Genomic DNA, 18,371 nt, shown 5'->3' with positions numbered 1-18,371 from the left:
GAATATTTTATATGTACAAATATTTGAATATTAAATATTTTGACCGACATTTGTGCATCTTTTCACTACCGTTTATTATTGATTAGGAAATATCCTATGGCACTGACCGCAACTCTCAAATACATATGTTACCTTATGGGAATGCGGCGCTCACTTAGCGCAGATTCACTTAGTGCTCTGTTTTTACAGAACGAATTATCAGCGTTAAACGGGGGGTCACCTGTATATTGTTAAAATAAGGGATGGCATCAAAAAAAACTAAAGTTCTGAATTATTCCTTTGAGCAAGCGCCCCTGTATAAAGCATGCCATTTTAACAGAACTTGTTCACCAGTAAGTATGTGGTATATTTTATGCATCAGTCAATACTATTGACCTTGGAAAAATGCCAAGATTTGGCAATAAATTGTCATCATAAAGAATGCAAATGAATAGAATATATTTAAATATATTCAGTTAATTATTTAATTAATCTATTTTTACATTACATAGCGACATGCTTTGTTTTTGGGCACTTGCTCAAAGGCATGTTCATTTATGAATAAAGAATCATTATTGAAAACCTCTTCTAAAAATTGCATCTTTCACTTTTAAATAGTCAAAATAAGTGTGTTGTGCACTAACTGTTATTTAATGATTAAAAAAAATCTGAATTTTTCTTTTATTTTTATTTTAGTAGTTTTGGAAGTAAAAAATGATCATTTACTTAGGATTATGCATGCAAAGCAACTGTCACTTGCAGCATGACTATTTACTGTTTTTGAATTTTGCTTCAGCTTTATAGTTTCACTTTTAGCATCTCACAAACAACAAATTGATGACACTTGTTTGAAACTGGCATGCTGGCTGATATGGAGATGTGTGCTACAGAAAGTAGTTCCTCTGTTTTTTTATGTTTAGTTGTTCTGTACAGAGCATATTTTTTATCTTGATTATTATTATTATTATCGATGTATTTCTTGCTTCAATTATTATTCATCTGTTCCTTTATTTATTTGACGAAACACTTTGTCCACATATGTAAGTTTTAAATTTCGCACTCTTAATGGATCTCTGAACTTGGAAATGGAAGTGACTTTAAGCTTTCTGTTTATATTTTATGAATGTGCTTTTTTTTTTTTTTTTTTTTTTTTTGTTGTTTTAAAAATAACATGTTAAACATGATCCTCAAGGCTGTCATGGACATTCTCCCAGATTTGACAAGTCGGATTTGCTACTTGGGAGGCTAAAACACTGATGGAACTGATATGCAGGTGACACTTGAGTCAAGTGGACCAAATTTTGACAATGTCCAATTGATCTGCAACAACCAAATCCTTTGCTTGCACCTTCATGATGGTGGGACTTAGTAACCCTGGGTATAACCCCCCCCCCATGTGCCATGCCTGAAATACAGTACCTACTATACTAGAGATGATCACCCAAGTGTGGACCAATGTAAGCAGGAATCAAGGTGCATCCTCACCACACAGTGACATGCTGCCCCTCTGTTACGAGGCAATACTGAGTGATAGATAACTCATCAACCAATGCAAAACTACCATATTAGAGGCTTGGAGTGGTGAAATCCATGTTTTGTCTCCAGAACAAAGCACCGGAAACTCCAAAATGTCTTCTGTCACGCAGTGTAATTGATGGCTTTTGAGGTTATGTGGACATCATGGCGAGATCCAATCTTCCTTACTAGACAAACTTCCCAGACTGAATAGAAGAGTCTGCTGACGAGGCTACTAGAGACGGTCGTGTTCCAACCCGCTAAGTGGATTTTTCTTATTTATTGATTTGAAATTATTGTTTTTCTAAAACTTTTGATTTAAATTTAGTAGTATAACATTATTTTGTGATTTTCTGATTAACTTGGTGTATTTATTCTTTACTCGGCCTTGTAATTGCATAAAAGTATCGGTAAAGGTTTCCACGTGTTTCAACTCCGCTACCGTTCGTAATTTTCCCGCCATTGTGATATGATAGTTGTATGCGAAACTAGATAGCGTTAGTTGAACTTTGTTAGCAGTTAAATTGTACGTTTAAATAAATACATATAACGACTTAGATTCCAAATGTAATATAATTAATTATATTTAACATAATTAATTATAATTAATTAATAAATTAATAGAATCATGACTCAGACCAGAGCAGCAAAGCAAAACGCTCAAGCTAATGGAAGCGCTGTGGCTCAGAGCAGAACTGAGGGGGGCAGTTGTCCTCTGACTCACAGCCTTATAAAATGCACTGTTTCCTTGATGTTTGCAGAGCAATCGGGTACGGGACATGATACTGCCAAGGGGGATGTCTTTGTGTGTGCGCGATGCAAGGAGTGTATCGATATCAGGCAACAACTCGGCGTTCTTGTGGGCCTATATGAGAGCTTGAAGGACAGGGTGGATGCCCTCGAAGAAACTAAATTGAGGGGCCCATCAAGCTCTCAGCTGCCCACATCAACGCCAAAGCTTGCACTTGGGCATCGCGTGACACAGAGACAACCCCCCAAGGCAGAATGCGCTGGTCCCGAAGGAACTAGTAGTTGTTGGTGACTCTATTGTCAGGGAAACGGGGAACATGCTTTGTAAAAAAGATAGGTGGAACAGGACCAGGGTATGTCTGCCAGGGGCAAAGGTTGATGACGTTGTAGAGCGAATATCATCTTTTAAGGGCACAAAAGGTGATATAGTTGTACACGTTGGCACTAATAATATAAGAGTAGGAGAACGGCAGAATTACTTAACAAGTACAGGTCACTGTTGAACAAAAGCCGAGAATTAGGGTTGAATTTGAAAGTGTCTGCAATTCTGCCCAGACACGATAGGAGGGAGTATATGATGAGAGCCTTGTCGATCAATTCGGCCCTGGAAAGATTGTGCAAGGCTCAAGGGGTAGAATTTTTTCAGCCTGGACTGTACTTGTTAACAGGAGAGATTGCTTCTACAGGGATGGGATACACTTAAATAGAAAGGGTGCAAGAATATTTGCTGATGTTATCGAGGCAGTGTTAGGTGGGTCGGAAAACTGCTAGCTTGGGGGGAGACAAAGACCAATAGATTGACAGTAGCCACTGGCAGAGGTGAAAGAGATTCTTGCACTGCTTCTTTTGGAATGAGCAGAAGCCTGAAAAACAAGATGCATGGTATTTCAGAGACTGCTGGGAGCCATTGCGGTACAAGTAAACACATGGGTTGTGTTAGGGTAAGAATAGGAACAGGTGCATGTACACCAATGCTAGGAGTTTGGTAAATAAATTTGATGAATTTGAGGTATTGCTCAAAGCATCAAAGGCGGATATTGTTGGGATATCAAAGACGAGGTGTCACACAGATATAAGGGATGCAGAACTGCAATTTGGGGAGTACAACGTCTACAGAAAGGATAGACAGGATAGGAAGGGGGGGAGGGGTTATGCTATTAGTTAAGAAACACAGAAAAACCAAGGAAGTGAAGCCAGTCGACATCGCTGGACAGTGCAGTGTTGAGTCAGTTTGGTGTGACATAAGCATTGGGAGATCAAAATTGAGAGTAGGAGTGTGCTATAGGCCTAATGACTCTGATGAGTATAATAAGATACTGTACAGGGAAATAGAGTGGGCCAGTAAATCACAGAGTCTTATAATGGGAGATTTTAATTTCTCAGATATTGACTGGAATTTGGGGGCTGGTCACTCACACACCAGCAGGGCTTTTGTGGATTTATTGGATGATTGTTTTCTACATCAGCATGTTCGGGAGGCAACTAGAGGGAGTAATACTCTTGATTTGATTATCAGCAGTGATTCTTCATGCATTAAGAATCTGCAGATAAATGAACCACTAGGTGGCAGTGATCACAGTGTGCTGAAGTGGGATTTACTGAAAGAGGTAACTACCATTAGGGGTAAAGGGAAGGGTTATTGCTTCCGTAAAGGCGACTACGATGGACTGAGACAGTATTTAAATTCTATACAGTGGGACCAACTGATGATGTTACCAACAAATTTTGATACATAAGTAGTTTAATTTAAGTAAATTTAAATAACATAAGTTATTTAATTTTGATACATAAGTAGTAACTACCATTAGGGGTAAAGGGAAGGGTTATTGCTTCCGTAAAGGCGACTATGATGGACTGAGACAGTATTTAAATTCTATACAGTGGGACCAACTGATGATGTTACCAACAGCAAATTCAAAATCGGAAGCATTCAAAGAATTAATCTTGGAAGCTACTAGGCTTTACATACCAACTAAGAAATATTGTTCAAGGTTTAGGCCAAAATGGATGTCAGATGAACTAATGAGGCATATGGCAGAGAAGAAAAATGCATGGGATACTTACAAATTAACACATGACACAGAAGCCTATGATAGATACAAGTTGATATGCAACCAAGTTACAAAGGAGGTTAGGCAGGCGAAGGCAGATTACGAGAAATCCTTGGCAAGGGATGCAAAGAAAAACAGCAAAGAGTTCTTTACTTATGTAAACTCTAGAAGGAAGGGGATGAATCAGATTGGTCCACTTGATATTGATGGGCCAACTGTTGATGATCCTGCTCAGGTAGCTAACAAACTAAATGAATATTTTGCATCGACATTCACACATGAGGAGTTATTCAGCAAGGGGAATGCCAGAGGTGTATTCAACTCTAGCAGTAAGCTACAGAATCTTGAAATAACTGGGAGTAAAGTGGAGGAGAAACTGTTGAAGATAAACACAAGAAAGGCACCCGGGGTGGATGGGATCTATCCAGTTATATTAAAGGAGGCAGCAAAGGAAGTAAGCAAACCCTTAGCCATAATTATGAGAGCTTCCTTGGACTCAGGGGAGGTACCCATAGACTGGAAATGTGCAAATGTGACCCCAATTCACAAAGGAGGATCAAAGGCTGACACAAGTAATTATAGACCTGTGAGCTTAACTTCTGTTCCAGGAAAAATTAATGGAGGCACTGGTTAAAGAAGCACTGCAGGATCATTTAGACAAGACTTCAGTTATAGCTCAGACAATGCATGGTTTTGTTAAGGGGAAGTCTTGCCTGACCAACTTGATTGGATACTATGATGCAGTCACAAAAGAACTGGATGCAGGGAATAACTTTGATATTATATACTTGGATCTTAGAAAGGCTTTTGATACTGTTGCACATGGAAGACTGCTACACAAATTGGAGCAGTGTGACATTGGAGGCAAATTGCTTTTATGGATAAAGGGGTGGTTGAGGGGGAGAAGACAGAGAGTGGTAATCAATGGACACTGCTCATCGTGGACTAATGTTATTAGTGGAGTCCCTCAGGGCTCAGTGTTGGGTCCATTATTGTTTTCTGTATTTATAAATGATATTGATGATGGTATATCAAGCTTAATGTCCAAGTTTGCAGATGATACAAAGGTTGGCAGGGTTGTCAAGGACACTACTGACACTATGCTGCTGCAACAGGATCTGGAAAGGTTGAGCAGATGGGCTGAGAGGTGGCAAATGAAGTTTAACATTGACAAATGTAAAGTACTACACATGGGAAACAGCAACCCCAGAGCAACGTATCAACTCTGTGGTACTACACTGACAGTGGTAGAGAATGAAAGGGACTTGGGAGTGATTGTGCAGGCAGATATGAAGTTCTCTGAGCAGTGCAGACGGGCTGCAAGAGTAGCTCATGGAGTATTGTCAATGATATACGGGAATTTTTCCAGCAGGGATAAGGAGGTGATTATTCCATTGTATAAGGCAATGGTCAGGCCACACCTAGAGTACTGTATACAGGTCTGGAGGCCTCATTTCAAGAAGGATGTAGAGCTGCTGGAACGAGTTCAGAGAAGGGCAACAAGATTAGTGAATGGAACAAATGGGTGCTCTTACGAAGAAAGGCTTAAGTTTTGCAAATTACAGTGTCTGGAGACTAGGCACCAGCGAGGTGATCTGATAGAGGTGTATAAAGCCTTGAATGGTTTAAGCATGCTCAATGCTGATGGGATTCTTCCTCTAGCTCAGAAAAATCACCTGAGAGGGCATAAATTCAAATTGAGAAAGACAGATGTAGGATAGACGTGCGGAAATTTGCCTTTAGCCAGCGGGTGGTTGGTTGGTGGAACAGACTGCCGTCCCTTGTGGTGGAGGTTGATAGCCTAAATAAGTTTAAGGCTCAGCTGGACAGGTATTTTGAACGAACAGAGGGGTGAAGTGGAAGTGGGTTTTTTTTTGGCTGATGCTGCATAAGCTTGCTTTCTTGCATCAAATGCCTCTACTAATGCTAATGCTTAAAAAAAAATGTTCAGTCTAGTGCAGTGTTTCTCAAAGGGTGTGCCGCGAAATCTTAAAAAAAAAACCTAGTGTCGTTTTTATTTTAACATCATTGTCCGAATATACATACAATACCATTAATAAGAATAAAGTACACGAAAGATCTTTTTATGACAAATTGAAATTGACATATCCGAATACAGTGGCGTCTGCATTCAGGCGCCAACACTATTTGAATAAGACCAATTATCTGTCGCCCGCAGACCACATGAATCGGACTGATGCGATACTGTATAAATGTGCAGTGTCCCTGAATTACCTCAGAAAGTCAAAATACGGGATCCCGTCTCTAGTCTCTCTAGTTCTCTGGGAGTTGTACACGTAGGCATGCGGTGTATTACGTGTTTATACATATCGTGTTAATATTGTTATATTAAACTGTGTTTGTGCTGTAATTTAGGGTTAGGCAATTTCTTAAGGTAATTTAAATGTACAGGCAGGCCTCGCTTAACGCGAGTTCGATTAACACGGTTTTCAGTTACCGCGATTGGAAAAAATGATACCACTTTTTACTTTACTCGATGCAAATTTCCAGTTAACGCGATCTTTTATTTCTGATAGTTGAAAAAGATTCGAATCGCGCACTAAATGTCTGACTGCCAATAAACAAGCGTTTGTCCGCTTCCCGCCTCAGTGTGTTCCATCAACTAAGTAGACGTGTTACTTGTTTGTCTCCACCTAATAAAGTCACGTGCAGACGTATTTAAAAATTCTAATTTTCTACCCCTGTTAATTATGGATAAAAGAAAGAGTGAAAAACAACGTGATTGTAATAAAAAAAAACGAAAAGTTATTACTTTAGCTGATAAACTTGAAGTTATTAAAAAACATGAACGTGGTGCAAACCATGCGAAAATCGTAAGAGATCTAGGATACAGTGAGTCTACCGTACGAACTATCTTGAGCCGTAAGAACGAATATAAAGAGAAAGGTAAAGTTTCATCATCTTCTTTTGTCTTACAAAATACCAGAAACAGAACTCTAATAATGATTGAAATGGAAAGTCTTTTATCAATTTGGATAGAAGATTGCAATCAAAAAAGAATTCCATTATCTAAGGACAATATTCAGAGCAAAGCTATTAACCTTTTTACTAAGCTCAAAGAAACAAAATATCAAGGGGAGACTGAAATGTTTGTTGCTAGTTCAGGGTGGTTTGGACGTTTCAAAAATCGAGCACGACTGCATAATGTTAAAGTAACAGGGGAAGCTGCTAGTGCTGATGAAGATGCTGCAGCCAAATTTCCTGCAGAATTGCAAAAAATCATTCAGGATGCTGAATACGACGATCGGCAAATATTTAATGTAGACGAAACGGGCGTATTTTGGAAACGGATGCCAACTAAAACTTATTTGGCTGCAAATGAAGCATCACAACCTGGGTATAAAGTCTCAAAAGATCGACTAACACTTTTATTAGGAGGTAACGCTGAAGGTGATTTTAAATTGAAGCCCATGCTTGTGTACCGTGCACAAAATCCTAGGGCTTTAAAAGGATACAGCCATCGCACTCTTCCAGTCATTTTTCGTTCAAATAAAAAAGCATGGATGACCAAAGCCCTATTTGAAGACTGGTTTACGTCTTATTTCTGTCCAATAGTTGAAGCCTATTGCAAGAAAAATAATCTTACTTTTAAAGCTCTGTTGCTTTTAGATAATGCACCTGGACATCCTTCTGCACTTGGTGACTTAAATGAAAATGTGAAAGTTGTTTTTTTACCGGCGAATACGACTTCGTTATTGCAACCCATGGACCAGGGGACGATTGCAACTTTCAAGGCTTACTATCTCTTCAGAACCTTTGCACAGGCACTTGAAGCTATAACAGGAGATAATGCAATTTCTGTACCAGAATTTTGGAAAAAATATAACATACGATTGGCCATTGAAAACATTCATGCAGCATGGGAAGAAGTGACAGCCAGCAATATGAGAGCAGTTTGGAAGCATCTTTTACCCCGTGCAAACGATTTTACTTGCTTCAAAGATGCAGTTCAAAAAGTTATTGAAGACATAACTAATATTGGTAATGACCTTGGTTTCAAAGGTTGGATGCGGCTAACGTTCGAGAATCACTGAATTCGCATTTAGAACACCTAAGTGACAATGATCTCCTTCAAATAGAGCAACAGCGTGCGCACGAAGAAGCTGAAGAAAAAGAGTGTGAGCCAGATGAAAATGTTACCTCAAAGGAGATAACGGTAAAAGAACTAGGCGAAATGTTTCGTATCGCAGAGAACCTTAAACAAAAGGTAATGGCTGTTGATCCTAACATCGAAAGAAGCATGTTATTTCGCCAGGGCCTAGAGAAGCTTGTTGTCGGCTATCGGAAATTGTATGATGAAAAAACGAAAGCCAAAACTGTTCAAACGACTGTGTTCAAATATTTCTGTAGCAAATAGTTAGTTTCTCCATTATATATTTTGAGCAATAAACATTTAATTCTATAATTTTTATTATCTTTTACATGGCATGCAGTTAAAAAGTTATTTAAAGGGTATTTTTAAAATTCTTTATTCACATTCCAGAAGGTCAAGGACCAATTATAATTTTTCCTATTGGTTATGATATTCGATTAACGCGTTTCCGTTTTGCGCGATGCGCTCGCGGGACGAATTAATCGCGTTAATCGAGGCCCGCCTGTATATAAAAATTAAAAATTCTACAAAACCATTTTTTGTTTATTAGAAAAACTGAAAATGGATATACGAAAATTTTTAAATAAAAACAAAACTATTGATGTAGGCGACAGTAGTTCTGCAGCAGATGCAAATATATCCATTGAAAATAGTGATAATATGAACAATACCATCACCGATGAATCTCAGCCAAAAAGATTGAAAATTAGTACAAGAAAATATAATGAAGATTACTTAAATTTTGGTTTTACGTGGACAGGGAACAAATTAACGCGTTTCCGTTTTGCGCGATGCGCTCGCGGGACGAATTAATCGCGTTAATCGAGGCCCGCCTGTATATAAAAATTAAAAATTCTACAAAACCATTTTTTGTTTATTAGAAAAACTGAAAATGGATATACAAAAATTTTTAAATAAAAACAAAACTATTGATGTAGGCGACAGTAGTTCTGCAGCAGATGCAAATATATCCATTGAAAATAGTGATAATATGAACAATACCATCACCGATGAATCTCAGCCAAAAAGATTGAAAATTAGTACAAGAAAATATAATGAAGATTACTTAAATTTTGGTTTTACGTGGACAGGGGACAAATTTCCCCTTACCTTTATGTGTTGTATGTGGACATAAAAAAGCAAACAGTGCAATGGTACATAGCAAGCTAAAACGCCATATGGAAAAAGTTTATCAAAATTTTATGTCTAAAGACAAAAGGTATTTTGAACGATTAATGACAAATAGTGCCAAACAAATACAAAAATTTAAAAACAATAAAAGTGTCTGACAAAGCACAAATTGCCTCCTATGAAGTAGCGCAACTTATTGCACAAAAAGGGAAACCTCATTCGATTGGAGAAACGTTGATCGGTCCTGCTTGTCATATAATAGTGAAATGTATGTTCAGCAAAGATGCAGAAGCTGAAATAAATAAAATTCCTCTTTCCAACAATACTATAAGTCGAAGAATAATCGATACGTCAGAAAATATAGTAGAAAATGTCCAACAAAAACTTGATGGTCAAATTTTTGCTCTGCAAATAGATGAGTCAACAGATATCAGCGGGAAAGCACAATTTAATGGGATTTGTTCGATTCATTAACGGAGATTTAATTATGAACTAATTTTTATTTTGTCAAGAATTGCCAGGAAGAATGACAGGAAGGGAAATATATTTAATTGTGTAGATAACTTTTTCGAAAAGACAAAGTTATCATGAAATTTTTTTATAGGCATTTGTACAGATGGTGCTGCATCAATGATCGGACCTGAAAAAGGTGTTTTGGCGTTTGCAAAACAAAAAAATTCAAATCTTATTTCTATACATTGCATTATTCATCGAGAAGCTTTAGTAGGCAAAACTCTCCTGACAGAATTAAGCATTATACTAGATGACATAATAAAAATTGTTAACTTTATTAAAAGCAGACCTTTAAAATCACGAATTTTCAAAGAATTATGCAACAGCATGGAATCTAAGTACAATTGTTTATTACTACATAATGATATTCATTGGCTTTCTAGAGGAAAAGTTTCAGCCTGTGTATTTGAATTGCGAGCAGAACTTTGTACATTTTTTAAAAATGAAATAAGTACCGCAGGAAAACAAAAGAATAGTATGAAAATATAAAAATTTTATGATTGTTTTAACAATGAATTGTGGTGTGCAAAACTGGCTTACATAGAACATATATTTGCACATCTTAATATTTTAAATACTAGTTTACAAGGACGAAACGAAAATATCTTAACATCAACAGATAAGTTAATTGCTTTTGATAAAAAATTATGCTTGTGGATGAATAAACTTGATGAAAATAATTTAGCCATGTTTCCTAAGATTCCTGAACAGATGAGAAATTTTCTTGCACCAGTGGTGAAAAACCATTTGGATTTGCTTCAAAAGGCACTGAAAACATATTTTCCATCTATTAAATCAGAAAAATATGACTGGATTCGAAATCCTTTTATTAATGATACATCAAACTGGAATCTTTGTCTTGAAGAAGAGGAAAAACTGATTTCCCTTTCATTCAATCGAACATTAAAAATCAAACATTCGGAATTTCATTTGGATACTTTTTGGATTTCAGTCAGAGATGAATATCCAAAGTTATCTAAAAGAGCAATAAATAGTTTACTCCAATTTTCTACGTCGTATTTATGCGAGTTAGGATTTTCAACTCTCACTAACATGAAAAATAAAAAACAAACAGGATTGGAAAATGTCGAAGATGACCTGCGAGTTGCTCTGTCTGAAATAAGACCTGATATAGCAGAAATAACAAAACATCGTCAATCACATATTTCACATTGACTATAATTTTTTAAATAAAAATTCATTTAATCTCTATCAAATATTTGAATAATTTAAAGCTTTGTTGAAGGCATACATATTTTCTTTTTGTAATTATTTATTTAATTATTTTTATATTTTATTTGGTTGTAAGAATTGTTTGCATAACACAGATATAAGTATAAATAAAAAAATTGTTAATATTATTTTTCATTCTATTTATTTAATTTAGAAATTTCTTCTTCTATGACTATGTAGGTGTGCCGCGAAATTTTTCTTCTTTGGAAAATGTGCCACGAGAGTAAAAAGATCGAGAAACACTGTCTAGTGGACCATCTAGTGGCAAGCCTGTTTTAGTGCTGTACATATTGGTAACTCTCTAGGAGGCATCCAGCTAGTCTGGATGCCAGCTAGAAAGTTCAGCTGGTATATTATCTCACTGCCTCTAGTCTGCCAGAGTAGAGGCAGTGAGACTGGAAAAAGCCTGAGTGTGCATGCGAGGATTGTTGAGGCCACATTATGTTGAGGAGTTGGCTATATTCTTGCTTTGTGTATGCCATATCCAAAAATTTCATTTCTTCATACAACGTGCCCTTCTCCACCTTTTCTTACCACTGAATACATTATGAATAGTAAAATTAATAGAACAAACTTATTTCTGTAAAGATCTAAAGTTCTCAAACACTTCCTCATCCATTTTACAAATACAGGTAGTTTTCGACTTTACGAGTTAATTCGTTCCTAGCGCGCACTCGTAAAGCAAAATCTCATAAAGTGGGAATTTATTTCCCATAGACATAATATTAAAAATAGGGGTTACATTATCAACAATGAAATTAGTTAGCTAATTAGTTTGTTTAAAAAATGATTGATTTATCAAAAGAAATGAAAACACAGCCTGTAAAATCAAGCAAATTATAATAATAGAGAAATTATTTATGACTTACAAATGTCAAAGAATGTTTATTCTTGATCATCATCGACTAAATTCACACTTGTTGATCACTCATTATTGGCTCGGCACTCGTTGGTTTGTTGCAGAAGAAGACGATGGAGTCGTCTTCTTCAGAAATGCTTCAATAGGTGTTTATTTCCAAGATAATCTTCTCTTTTCTTTATAAATTTCAATAGCATGCATAAGCATTTTTTAACAGAACACACAAATTGCAACTAACATGATTTGTGCGGAGTAACAAGTTTACAAAGCTTAACAAAAAGGAACGAAGAGAAGATTCTGAAAACTTATTTATGTTTTTTATACGATTGAAGAATTCAATAAAGGGGAAACACATTTCACCATAATAATGTGAAAAAAACCACACGATTCTATCTATCGGTATTTTTGCAAATGCAATAACATGGAGTTTACTACCCGTTTATAATTGCTTGCAGTAACAGAAAAGATCAATAAACTGGAAAGTGCAAATTGTTTTTATTGTTTTATGGTCATGATTTCCAGAAATGTGCTTTAGAAAAATATCACAAAGGCATTCAAAATTGGTTCTTATAACATATGATAACGATGAAAATGTACTGCATTTAATGATTTGAATTGGTAACTAATACAATTTACACTATAAAAACGACCTTTTAGAGAGTTATATAGCGATAATTTGAACTTCCGAGGTTGTAGAATGAATTACCAAAAAAAAAACGTGTTATTGGGTTCACATTACAAGATTTTCGCAATACGATGGTAACGGATTGGTATTGTAAAGCGGGTACACTGTATTGTATAGCTATGTGTGCAGTTTGAAATGTGGTATTTATGAATGTCTAAAATTCATTTTTTTTTTGCAATTAATGTTCATATTTTCGATTTTGTTGATACTTGAAAAAAAAAAAAAACTTGTAAACCCGGGAACTTGTAAAAAACTCATAAAGCAAGAACAGCCTGTATATGATCTCATTTCAAATCTCAATGATGCCCATTTCCATTTACAAGTCTACCAAGCACCACTTTCTCTGATAGAATCCCAATTACTGGTTGATTCAACCACTGCCATCTCAGTTATGCTAATTATTCACTATACAATTCTTTTTGCTTTAGAGGTGGCACTTGGGTATATGTCCACTCTGATTTTCACTGTCACAGACTTAGTAATTTGGAGTCACCTGTTTTTGATCTTCTTTTCAAAAGCTTTGCTATTGAACTTAGTCCAATCATAACGGCATTTTAAGATATTCTATAACATATTTAATTGTCTTCTCTACCTTAAAATCTCTCTAACCCATTTTGTTAAATTCATCTGTTCCCACTATTGTTCTCCTAATCCCAGGGCTCACATCTAGTGTGTATGGGCTTTGCACCCCCAGGGTCCTGAGCTGGATATCATCATTCTTCTCTTTCTTGGTGATTCCTTTCTACTTTTGACTCTTGTTCTCTCTCTCTCTGTAACTCAGAAATTTTTTTGGCTGGTGCAGCAAATGCCTCAGGCTTCCTTGCATCATATGGCTAATAATAATTACTCCAATAATCACTTGAAACTCTTTGACTTCCTTTCTTTGAAACTTGATTTTCTCCAGTTCAACTTTCCTAACAGTGAGGTAATTTCCCTTGATGATTTTAATGTTCACAATTGTGGTTGGCTTCTGTTTTCTAGTCACATGGACCTAGCTGGAGATGTTGAGGCTTTTGCAATTACTAATCACCTTGCACATTGTTCATTTATCTACCAGAATACCAGATATTTCAAACTACACAGAACATCTTGATCTTTTTCTTATGAATAACCCCTTCAAGTACAAGATTGAAGTGAGGGGTCCTCTAGTCTCTTCAGATCTCTTCTACAATGGAACCATCCTCTCTTGGCCATTCTGAGCCTTGTGTTTGGCATTACAAGAATGCAAAATGGGTTGATCTGCTAAATTTCTATTCTTTTCCTTGGTTGGATTATTGTTTTAAATCAGATGATTTAAAACAATAAAATCTGATAGTGTCAGAATTTGCTCAGATTGTGTTAATGAAATTATTCTTCTAGGATGAAATCTTTTATTCCACACTGCACATTAAAATCTTATGCTTTATCTAAACCTTGGTTTTTTTCCAATAAATGTTTTAAGACTGTTCAAGGAAAAAATGTTGCATATTGCAATTGGCTTACATCCAAATATCCAGATTGATTTTCTGCCTATCCTAAAGCATGCAACAATTTTAAAGCACTTATTAATCAGTCCAAACTAGATTTTGAATGTGCTAAGAGCAGAAAACTTGCTTGTTGAAATAGTAGTCGAGCATTCTGGTCTCTTGCCAAAACTATTGGATACAACTTTTGTCTATCTCTACTTGATGAACACGTGGCGAGATCCAATATTCCTTACATTTCGAGGGTACAGCTCTAAAACGGTGTTTGCAGGCTGGCCGCTAGCTAGTACACTGGACCGAACCTATTGGTAACTCTCTAGGAGGCTTCCGGATCAGCTAGTGTATAATCTTGCTACCTCTACTCTGCCAGATAGTGACTGGAGGGAGTCCGAGTAGTGTGTATGCGGGCAATATTGTTGAGGCCACGTTATGTCAAGGATCTGGGTACATTCTTACCACGTGTATGCCATTTTCAAAAATTTCATTACTTCATACAGCATGTCCCACCCACTTTTTCTTACTATTGAATACACTATGAATGGCCAAACTAATAGAGCAAGCTTATCTGCAAAAAAGATCTAAACCTCCCAAGCACTTCCTAATTCATTTCACAAATATACGTGGTCTCAATTCTAATCTCAACAATGTCCATTTCCACTTGCAGTCTGCCAAACCCCATGTACTTTTTCTGACAGAATCTCAGTTATCAGTTGATTCAACTACTGCTCATCTCAGATGCCCAAATTATTCGCTGTATGATTCCTTTCGCCTCAAAGGTGGTACTTGTGCAATAATTCTATAATTCCTGCTCTCTCTTTCAAAACAGTCTGAACATGTGCCGCCACCAGCCAACATCCATTTACTGTCCAACTCCAAACTCACAGAACCAACTTTTCATCTTCCTTGTTTATTCATTCAACTGCTGTTTTCTGGAATAACTTTCCTTCATACGTATTTCCTGAAAATTACAGTCTACAGAGTTCTAGTCCAATGTCAACAAATATCTTCTTTTGTCTTCTCAACCGCCAATACAAGCACGGTACTAAGTACTATAGGTTCTAATATCTCTCGTGTTTGGGGTTTACACAAAAAAAAAAAAAAAATTGTATAATTAATTATGTACAATTCAGCATGCTGTTTGTTAGGTAGCATTATGAATATTATTCAGCCATTTTACTTAAAACCCCAAATGGAATGCCTCAAAAAAAAAAGTAGTACCACCAGCACTTTTTTTTTTTTTAAATAATGCCAACAGGAAAAGATGAACTTTTCAGTGTTACAAATTTAGCTGTTCTGGTTCTGGCTTTCCCTGGTGTAAAACATTCCTGTGAACAGTGCAAGAATAAAACTTAAGTTGTCAGAATGACATTAGTGGTGTGTGTATGTGACATTTTAACTGAGTTCATTTCAAAAATATACCAGTAAATTCAGAGGTACAAATCGTTGCTTTAAATTGAAGCAACGATTTCTTTAAATTGAAGCAATTGCAAAGAGTTATTGCTTGCTTTGACATGAAAATACACTTTCTTATGCAAATCAGAAGACCATATGGGCAGTCACAACACTACAGTGGACTTTGCCATGCAAGCTCTACCCTTGCTCTTTCAGACATACTATACTGCCTTTTAGACACCCGAAAAATACTTCCATAGTTGAATATTCATCATGGATGTTGGAGAAGCAAAAATAAAAAAAAAAAAATAAAAGAGAAAAGCATGTTTGAGTAGCAGGCCAAGTTTTGAACAGCAAGAGAATACCTGCTCTTGGTTTTCAAGGTCATAAAATCATTAAAGTGATAGAATATGGGAAAAAATAAGCCCCAGAAGCAAATATCTATGCAAAATTCTTTTGGTTTCACTTTTTTCCCTTCCCTTCTAATATGATCAATTAAAAGAATGTGGGATATTACTTAATGAGTGATCCTTAGAGCATTTACCCTAGGTGCAATTTCAGATATTTCAGAAATAACATATAATAAATTGCCCATTACTGAATATGTTCACTTTTGTTCCTTTTCTCTTTTCATCTGTCCCACCCTTTCCTGTTTGAAGAATCTCTTGAAGAATTGACAGATGTAGTGTTATCTCTATTTTCTCGAGTCCAGAATAAAAATGTTACCGTACCAGAGTGGCAGGAACATCCTTTTGGACCAAAGGAATTAAAGGTATAATGCTGATTAAATTAAAAAAAAAGTAAGCTTGTTTTACGTTGTAATAAGAATTGTGAAACAGAATAGAAATATAATAATTAAAACATTCCACAATTTCAGAACACCTCATAGTGAATCCTTTTAGCTATTTTATGCATAGAATGTCCCTCTGCAAAAAAAAAAAAAGTTTTCAGCCGAACCTCCATAACAGTTACAAATTTGTGATTATAATTGCACACTGCCTATTTATTTCATGGATATTTCTCCATCACTACAGTGGTCATGCCCCTGATTTAAAAAAAAAAAACTTTTTTTTTTTCGAATTTTGCTTAAGGTGCACCAGTGCTTGATTTTGTACAAATGGATTGCAGTAATTATCAAATTTGATTTTATTATTATTTCTTTTATGAAAAAACTAAAAAATTTAAATGTTTTTTCACACATCTTTAATGCAACAAAACTTTTATTAGTCCTGCTGAAAATGAAAAAAAAAAAAAAAAATAATAAAAAAAAATAAACACACACACACACACACACACACACACACACACACACACACACACACACACACACACACTGGTGTTCAAAGAAAGTGCACCAGCCCTTAAAATTGTAATTGTCATCTGAATAAGGTAAGTGCATGGCAATATTTCTTACAGATTGCATCAGATAAGGTTGACATGCATAGGTGATGATGTAATATTGCATCAGCTGTTACTTTCAGCTATATATGCATGGTCTGCAAGAGTTGCAGTCATTCCTTGCTTGTGTCAGGATGGCGAGTTACGTGCAGTTGATGCCACAAAGAAAGAGTGCTATTGTTACTTTATGTGAGGAAGGATTTTCTTCCCTTCATATTGCTTATAGAGTGTCTTGTAATCAACAAGACACTCTATAAGTAGATGTCTTGAAATCTACTCAGTCACAGTGAGTAGATTTCTTTCCAAACTCAAGAATAGTGGTTCTGCTGATAGGAAAAAAGGAATTGACGCAAATAAATCCCTACGCCAAAACAGGACCGCATTTTGAAAAGAGAATGGAAAGTACATACAGGAATGGTAGCAAGTGCAGTAACAGTCAGAAGATGCCTCTTCAAAAATGGACTTGTAGCCTGTCTTCCTAAGAAGAAGCCCCCTCCTCACACAAAAAATGAAACAGGCCCAATTAATTTGGTGTAAGGAGCATGTCAAATGGAACCCCGAGCAGTGGAAGTCAGTTATTTTCTCGGATGAGAAGAAATTCATCCAGCATGGCTTTGATGGGAGACAAACGATTCGCCGTAGACATGGTGAAGAATACCATCCAGATTGTATGGTGTCTACGGTGAAATTCCCTACTAGCCAAATGGTCTGGGGGTGCATTTCGTATCGTGGAGTAGGTCACCTGAAGTTTATAAAAGGTTCCGTAAATGCCAATGGATACCTGGCTATATTGGAAGGCAAATTCCTGCCAACCATTACAGACCATTTCAACCTGCCAAGTAACTGCATCTTTCAGGACGACTCTGCTCCTTGTCATCGCGCAAATAAAGTGTAAGTAGGCACTTCTGTAGTTACTTTAGCTTCATTTCTGCATTAGCGGTTCGACAGTAATGTGTTTAAATTTGTTACAGGTGCAAAAATGGTTGGAAGAACGGTCCACTACAACTGTTAGCTGGTCAGTAGACAACCCGGACCTGAATCCTATAGAGAACTGTTGGCATTGTGTGGTATCTGCTGTTGCCAGAAAGAAACAAAAGACCCTTTGTGAACTTCAGGAAGCCATAATTCGTGGTTGGAACTACGAACTATCAGTTGATTATCTTCAGAAATTGATCTTGTCATTGCCTCAACGGTGTGCTGCTGTCATCAGGCCCAGAAGCGGTTCAACTAAATATTAGTTTGCACCTGGTGAATTTTTCATTTTGTTTTCCATTTAAAATGATAAACT

At 36.4% G+C, this 18,371-nt stretch overlaps 1 protein-coding gene across 2 annotated transcripts in view; it reads left to right on the top strand.

Annotated features, from left to right (window-relative positions):
* The window catches only part of Ide (Insulin degrading metalloproteinase), a 692,915-nt gene that overhangs the window by 132,785 nt on the left and 541,759 nt on the right, over positions 1-18,371 (top strand). For both annotated transcript variants that reach the window (XM_090384737.1, XM_090384738.1), the window contains exon 8: positions 16,345-16,457. In XM_090384737.1, coding sequence (XP_090240863.1) covers positions 16,345-16,457 — 113 coding nt within the window. The remainder of the gene's footprint in view (positions 1-16,344; positions 16,458-18,371) is intronic.

This window comes from Mastigoproctus giganteus, chromosome 11 (assembly GCF_048544385.1).
Source record: "Mastigoproctus giganteus isolate SK-2022 chromosome 11, ASM4854438v1, whole genome shotgun sequence".
Classification (NCBI taxonomy): domain Eukaryota; kingdom Metazoa; phylum Arthropoda; class Arachnida; order Uropygi; family Thelyphonidae; genus Mastigoproctus; species Mastigoproctus giganteus.
This window is presented reverse-complemented; position numbering and strand designations above follow the sequence as displayed.